General features: G+C 48.7%; 1 protein-coding gene across 9 annotated transcripts in view; it reads left to right on the top strand.

Annotated features, from left to right (window-relative positions):
• The window catches only part of Atp2b2 (ATPase plasma membrane Ca2+ transporting 2), a 320,647-nt gene that overhangs the window by 265,424 nt on the left and 46,937 nt on the right, over positions 1–8,286 (top strand). For all 9 annotated transcript variants that reach the window (XM_026788029.1, XM_005365023.3, XM_013352966.2 and 6 more), the window contains one exon: positions 2,348–2,590. In XM_026788029.1, coding sequence (XP_026643830.1) covers positions 2,348–2,590 — 243 coding nt within the window. The remainder of the gene's footprint in view (positions 1–2,347; positions 2,591–8,286) is intronic.

The following is an 8,286-nucleotide window of genomic DNA, read 5'->3' as shown; positions in this document are numbered from 1 at the left end:
AGGAGGAGCTGGGAGGTCAGGAGGAGCTGGAAGGTCAGGAGGAGCTGGAAGGTCAGGAGGAGCTGGAAGGTAAGGAGGAGCTGCGAGGTCAGGAGGAGCTGGGTTCAAACTCCAGGCTTCATCTCACCACACATGTGATCTTGCTCAGCTCACTTTAGCTGGAATTTATCAATTGCGAAGTAGATTTTCAGTCTCCTCCCAGGTCTCCCGAAATCCCTACAAAACAGCACTAGAAAACAGACTATAAAGCATGTTGCAAATTCATTGGTCAGACACTCACTGTACACTCACTGGTGTTATTATCACAAGTTATAAGAAGGGGAAACACAATAGCATTCTATCCTGCCGATACTCATTTTCAGTGAACTAAATCTCTATCTAAATTGTCCAGTTGCACTCCTTTTAATCCTGTAATAAAGAGCTGCTCTAGGGAACAGGATGAAGGAAATCAGATCCCTAGGCACACACAGACTGCACTTGATGTTGCCTCTGGTGACTTCTCACAAGCGCTCCTTGTCACGTGGGGTCAGCGTGTCAGCAGGGCCTGCCTGAGAACTACACCAGTTCAATTACTTGTGGGAGAATCTAGGAGTTAGGAGTATAGAACTGGGTCAGAAACAAAGGCACAGAGAAGGAAATAAATACTGCTAGGTCCGGTAGGATAGTGCTATAAATTTAAAAGGAAAGGATGTTGATAAGTGAAATATGTGTTATAGGCAGTAACCTATATGCATTTTCTTTTGTTTCATTTGTGTGTGCACGCACAGGTGTGTGTGCATGCGCACATGCACACATGTGTCACAGTGTACTTCGGGAGTCAAAGGATAACTTAAGAGTGTCATTTCTCTCCTTCCACCATCTGGGTCCCAGCAAGTCACTATCTGCTGGGCCTTCTCACTAACATTTATTTTCCTTTTCCTGTATGGGGGGGGCGGGGGAGCTAGGGAGATGGTTCAGTGTGTAAGTGTTTGCTATGTGAGCCTGAGGACCTGAGTTCAAACTCTTAGTAGCCCATGTAAAAAGCTAGGCCTGGCTGTGTGTGCCTGTGTCCCCAGGGCTTTTGACCAGTAGAGACAGGATGGTGGCCAGTCAGTCTCGCCAACATACTCCAGATTCAGTGATAGACTCTGTTTCAAGTGGATGAGGCAGAGAGTCACAGAGAACACTAACTATGCTCCTTTGACTGTCTCATGTATACACATGTGTGCGTGCACAGACGCACACAGGTAGTTTTTATTATGCATGCTATAATAAATGTCCATTATAGAAAAGGTGATTTATAAGCTTGAAGAAGTCAGTACTATTCTGCAATTCTATCACCTTGTGATAATGACATTATTGTTTTCCTATTTTTACAGACATTTTATCTGTATACATATGTATCCTGAATGTATCTATTTAGGGTGAAGCTGATGGGTCTCTCACCAGGCACCAGGAAAGCATTTGAGAAATTCAGAACCAAATGAGAAGCACTTACTTACATTAAAATAGGAATAATTAGGGATGACCCAGTCTTAATTTTTTAAAATCTTTCCTACCATTTTTTCCATAAAGAATGTAAATGAGAAGGCTGGAGAAATGGCTCAGAGATTAAGAGCACTTGTTGCTTTTCCAGGGAACCCAGGTCAGTTCCCAGCACCCAGGTGGTAGTTTGCAACCATCTGCAACGCCAGCCCGGGACCTCCGATGCCCTCTTCTGACCTCTGTGGGTACACACATGATACACATACATATGTGCAGGCAAACACTCATACACACAAACTAAAGAAATCTAAAAGAAAATGGTTTTTAAGAATATACATGGCAAGGCAGTGGTGGTACAAACCTTTAATCCCAAAACTTGAGAGGCAGAGGCAGGTGGATCTCTGTGAGTTCAAGGCCAGCCTGGTCTATAGAGTGAGTTCCAAGACAGTCAGAGCTACACAAAAAAACCCTATCACAAAAAAAAAGAAAAGAAAAAAAGAAAGAAAAGAAAAGAAAGAATATAGATGAAGCAGTGTGTGGTTGAACACACCTGTCATCCAGCACTTGGAAGACAGAGATGGGAAGATCTTGAGTTCAAGGTTATCCTTGACTTAATTGCTAGTTCCAGGCCAGCCTATACCGCATGAGACCTTGTTCTCAAAAGAGAATGTGAGTGACTTCTGTGGTAAAAAATAATAAATTCAATTATCAAATGTTAACTGGTCCAAATGATTAATAGAAAGGAGCAGAAGACCCACATGTGGGGCTAAAGGAGCCCAGGGGTCACTTGGCACATGCAGAAGGTCAAGGGGAGGCTGAGGCCCGGGAAATTCCCCTCACCCTCGCTTCCTCTCAGTTTCCCTTCCATGTCCCCGTTCTCTAGAAAATGATGAAGGACAACAACCTGGTACGCCACCTGGACGCCTGTGAGACCATGGGCAATGCCACGGCCATCTGCTCAGACAAGACTGGCACGCTGACCACCAACCGCATGACCGTGGTCCAGGCCTATGTCGGCGATGTCCACTACAAGGAGATCCCTGATCCCAGCTCCATCAATGCTAAAACCATGGAGCTGCTGGTCAACGCCATCGCCATCAACAGCGCATACACCACCAAGATCCTGGTAAGTGGGCACGGGAGCATCCTCCATAGTGGGGTACCTGATGGGCTGCTGATTCTGACAATCGCATAATCAGCAGCTCGACTTTTATTGTTTGTTTTTTGTTTTTCAAGACAGGCTTTCTCTGTAGCTTTGAGGCCTGTCCTGGAACTCGCTCTGTAGATCAGGCTCTCATCGAACTCACAGAGATCCGCCTGTCTCTGCCTCCCTAGTGCTGGGATTAAAGGTGTGCACCACCACCGCCCTGCGGTTAGCTCAACTCTTAACTCTCTTCCTAACATGACTGCAATGTTTGTGAAACCCAAAGAAACTGTTATTACTAGTTATTACTGATGATTGGTGTGATTTAGATATTTATTTTTAATCCCTGCCATTGAAACACACACACACACACACACAATTTTAAAAATAATAAACACTTCTTTTCGAGACAAGGTTTCACTGTGTAACTCTAGCCTGGGACTCAGATCCACCTGCCTCTGCCTCCTGAGTGCTAGGATTAAAGGTGTGTGCCACTGCATCCAGCCATAATTGGTTAGCTTTTGCCACACGTCAAACTGCTCCAAGTCAGAGCTCAGAGCAGCTGTAAACAGTAGTCACTCTGTGTGAGCACACTCCAGTCCCCTACAATAACACTGGCTCAGAAATCTGGGGGAGAGGACTGGGGAAACGGTGTGGGTGGAGCAACTGCCTTGCAAACACAAGGACCTCAGTTCAATACTCAGACTCGCTTTTAAAACACCAGGTCTATGGGCCAGTTAGGTGGCTCACTGAGTTGAAGAAGGGCTTGCGGCTGGGCCCAACCAGCAGGGCAATCTCCAGTACTTGTAAAGGAGAGAACTGAGTCCCCAAGTTATCCTCTGGCCTCCTTGTGTGGGTCATAGCATATCTGGGCTAGGCGTGAGTGAGCACACTTCCGATCCCAGCACTGGAGAGCTGGGTGTAGGTGGACCTTTGGGGCACAGTGACTGGCCAGCCAAGCCTATTATTAAGCCCCAGGACAATGAGAGATGCCATCCCATACAGCACACTGCAAAGCTCCTGAGGCAAACGCCTGATGCCCCTTGACTGTCACCCATCTGCACATGTGCACATCTGTACATGTGCACACACGGAAACCAGTGCGCTGACAGACAGAGCCTGGGCCTGGCAGCCTCTCTACAAGCCAAGTTTAACTACTTGTCCTCAGTGAACAGCAGCATAGGGTCATTCGGTGTGGCCACATTAGGAAAAACAAAGAGGTCTAGAAACTTCACCCCAAGGCCAGCTTCAGAGTCCTGACACAGAGTTCACGTTTAGGGTATGCCGTACCAAACAACCTGGCACTGAGTTGTATGAACATTGGCGATTTGTAGACTTTTTTTTTTTATTTTCGAGACAGGGTTTCTCTGTAGCTCTTTTGGTTCCTGTCCTGGAACTAGCTCTTGTAGACTAGGCTGCCCTCGAACTCACAGAGATCCTCCTGTCTCTGTCTCCCAAGTGCTGGGATTAAAGGCATGTGCCACCACTGCCTGGCTCGATTTGTAGACTTTATGTCTTGTCCTTACACCCTAACGATGCAGAAACAGCCATTTCTTAGCATTTACATTGCACTGGGTCTAAGTCATCAAGAGATGAATTGAAGTGGGATTTGCATGGGTTCTACTGCACCATTTTATCAGAGAGACTTGAGCATCTGCAGACTTCTGGGGGAGTCCGTGACCAGTGGCCTGTGGGTGGCACTGAGCATTCAAGCTGGGCCTCATCCCACCTCTCCTGGCCTTCCTTCTGCCTCTCAGCTCATGTAGACAGCTGTGCTGAAAGGGGGCGGGATAGCACTGGGTCCAGGCTGATTCCGCTCAGCTTGGCATGTTGTCGCCTCTGCCAGGATAGTCTTCACGTGTCCACAGGAAGATGAGAGGGAATAGAGGCCAGGCAGGCTCTCTGGAGACCTGAGCTAGGAGCTGCCACTATGTCATTTTGTCTTACTGTATTGGCCAATATGTGCACATCAGGAGACTGGCTCCATTGTGGTGGCCTATGCCCTCTCTCACAGGGAAGTGCTGGGAAGAGCCTGGTTTCAGAGAGGGGAATTGGGGTGACCGGTTCACAAAGTACGTCTCTTGGAGGAGGCTGATGTTACCGAGACATCCCCGTGAATGAGACGTAACTCCCTGACTCAGCTAACTGGCCTGCTCCCTGCTTGGTTGAGAAGCACTGGTGTCCTCTTGATAATTCACCAGACGTCTCCCGTCTAGATGTTCCCAGCTGTAGGGTGTTTCTCATCCTGTGCAGCTGAGCGACCATCCAGATGTGTGGGAGCCCTGACCTCCCCTCCTGCCCCTGAGCCTGCTCTAAGCCTTGAATGTATCAGCATGGGTCTGTAAGGAGCTCCCAGAGGAGGCTGAGAGCCCCCAGAGGTGGCTGAGGAGCCTGTGATTCGGTCACAGGGAGGCCAGGGCTGGTGAGGGGAGGAGGAGGCAGCTTCTGTCTCCTCCACCAGCTGAGCAGTCGTCCCTGCCACCCTGGGGCAGCAGGCTAGGGGAAGCAAAGTGACAAAGAGGAAAGCAGGTCAGACATCGCGTGTGGTAGAGCACTGGGTGGAGGGGAGACGCCCAAAAATGACAACATTCTTATGTTCTTTCCCCCCGATTCGGAAGCAAGGGGGATCAGCAGTGCTCTCTTCTGTTCCCCAAACTTTCTGGAAATAACCAGACACTGCTAATGCTTCTGTGCTGCAGAGTTGGCAGAGAGGAGCGGGCAGCTCCCAGAGCAGGGTGGCAGGGGTGGCCCCATGTGGGCGCAGCCCCACGCAAGTGGGCTTAGACTACGATGCCTATGAGTCCTGTACAGTCAGAGGGAGTTCTAGGGATCTGTCACCTCTGGCTGAACAGTGGGGATTCTCCACGGAGCAATGCTTCCAAGGCTGGCAGGAAGCTTGGGTGGTGTCTTCAGGTGAGCTGACGCTGTGTCTAGGCAGCATCAGGGTCAGAGGTCAGCTGTCTGCCCCGGGTAGGATTGCAGATGCTGAGACTGAGGAGGAGCCGTATTAACTGGAGTTAGGTGGAGTCAGAGCTTAGGCACGGACAGCCTCCTGACAAGCCAGGCTTGAGCGCTCATCCTCAGTAGTCCAGTTAAAGACAAAATTAATAGAGAAAAGCAGGGAAAGGGAGGTTTACCCAAGGTAGCCATGTTGGTATGAGGCACAAAAAAGGTCTAGAGACCCTCTCCTACCCTAAGTCATAGCACAAGTTTTGCTCAGATAGAAGGCAAGGGGTATACATAATTAAAGCCCCTGGTCAGGGCATGGTCCCACCCATCACTGGCCTGTCATTGTCTGAGCTCCAGTCTGTCCTGCAAGATGGTCTGATGAGTGGGAACTGTGTAAGATCGCATTTAGGTGACTAATTCCCCTCTGGCTAGCACCAGACTTCAGCCGTTTTCATTCTCACAGACTAAGATTCCTGGGGAAAATTCCATGTGTTGTTTCTGTAGTCTGATAAGCTAAAGGGAGGCACACATGTGTCCCTTTAGAATATCTCCATCCTTGCCAGGCCCCAGGACCAGGAGTACTAATTTGTAACACAGGTCAGCAGGTCACTCCCCAGGCAGCAGGTTCCCTTGCTATGTCACAGCGCTTGTCACCCTAGGACCTCCGCGCCCGTCTTTCTGCGTCTTTCCACAAATGTTCTGGTGTACAGTGCTCTTTGCTGTGGGCTGACATCCATTAGCAAATGGTGGTATACGTGGTAAAAACGCCTGTGCTGGCCTGACTTCGAACCCCTCTATCACTGTGTGAATGAAGTTACCCAACCCCTCTGTTCTGTTCCTCCAGGGAAATGGTTGGATTGTGGTGAGGATGATGTGCGTTTGTGAGTGGCTGGTGCCTGCCCAATGCCCCGTGTGTGGTTGCCATGTGAAGGACCTGCTGTGTTTACTCATCAGGGAATCGCCCTGCTGAGAGGACACCACTGGTAGCAAATCAGAAGCTGGAAAACCATCAGACAATGGAACATTGTTCTGGGTAGGAAGCGGGTGTTCCCCAAAACCTGCCAGGTAGCTAGAGGCAAAGCCAGGCGGCCACAGCCCTAAAGATACTCCATCAAAAGGCCCGAATCAGAAAACCAGAACCAACCACCACACCCCCTGCGCTGGGTTTGGGAAAGGCCTGGTGTCCAAAGGATCAGCTTCACACCCAGGCCCTTTTAGCCTGGATCCTTCCCTGGTCCAGGTGAAGCCTGAAAAGGGACTAGGGCAGAAGTCCATTGTCTTTGTTGGCTTCTGTTGCTATGATGACACACCATGACCAGAAGCAACTTGGGAAGGAAAAGGTTTATTTCATCTTATACTTCCACATAAGAGTCCATAACTGAGTTAAGTCAGGACAGGAACCTGGAGGCAGGAACTGATGCAGAGGCCGTGGAGGGATGCTGCTCACTAGCTTACCCACTCACGGTTTACTTATCTTGCTTTCTTATAGCACCCAGGACCACCAGCCCAAAGGTGGCCCCACTCAGATGCACTGGGTCTTCCCAAAATCATTTAGAAGATGTACTACATACATGCCTATAGGCCAACCTTGTGGAGGCATTTCCAATTGAAAGTCTCTCTTTCCAAGCCTGGTTTGGTGGCACATGTTTTTAAATCCAGCCCTCGGGAGATAGAAACAGATGGATCTCTGAGTTCAAGGCCAGCATGGTCTACAGAAAGAGTTCCAGGACAGCCAGTGCTACACAGAGAAACCTTGTCTCCAAAAAAAAAAAAAAAAAAAAACAATAATAATAATAAGAGAAGTTTCTCTTCCCAAATGACTATCTACACATGTCAGGTAAAACTATCCAGCACATCCATCTACCCTACAAGCTAAAGTTGGAGCTCCAAACTGAAGGACAGTTGGAGAGATGGCTCAGAGGTTAAGAGCGTTGCCTGCTCTACCAAAGGTCCTGAGTTCAATTCCCAGCAACCACATGGTGGCTCACAACCATCTGTAATGGGGTCTGGAGCCCTCTTCTGGCCTGCAGACATACACACAGACAGAACATTGTATACATAATAAATATTTAAAAAAAAAAGATGTCCAAACTGAAGGACAGCCTGAACCACACAAGAGGAAATGGCAGGAAAGATACAGTATCTTTCCACTGGTGCTGGGATCAGATTTTAACCAGGGACACAGAGCTCTGGCCAGGGCATGACTCCTACATGCTATTTAGCACTCCATGTGAGAAACTGTTCTTGTGTTCTTGGTGTCCCCGGAAGCCTGTATGTGCTTTGACAGTGAGCAGCAATTAAGTCCCCTCTGGTCCACTGGAATAGACTTCTGAGAAATACTAGATGGAGGTGGGATAAGTGACTTCGTTGGTAAATAGCTATGTTATCAGTGGGGTGAAGGAGAGGGAGGGAGGGAGGGAGGGAAAGAGGAAGAGAGTGGTGCTATAGGCACATGGATGGATGGTTGTGAGTGGACAGATGAGGGGTATGTGGATTTGGATGGATGAGTGGGGCGTGAATGGATGGATATGGTGGGTGGATGGATAGATGTGGGGTACTCTAAATGCATAGGTGATTGAACTGATGTGGGTGGTTAGGTAGGTAGATGGATGGATGTGAGTAAAAGGTGGATGGATGGATGGATGGATGGATGGATGGATGGATGGATGGATGGATGGATGGATGGATTGAGTGAGTAGATGGATGCATGGTTGGATGGATGGATGGAT

This window comes from Microtus ochrogaster, unplaced genomic scaffold (genome assembly GCF_000317375.1).
Source record: "Microtus ochrogaster isolate Prairie Vole_2 unplaced genomic scaffold, MicOch1.0 UNK1, whole genome shotgun sequence".
NCBI lineage: Eukaryota > Metazoa > Chordata > Mammalia > Rodentia > Cricetidae > Microtus > Microtus ochrogaster.
This window is presented reverse-complemented; position numbering and strand designations above follow the sequence as displayed.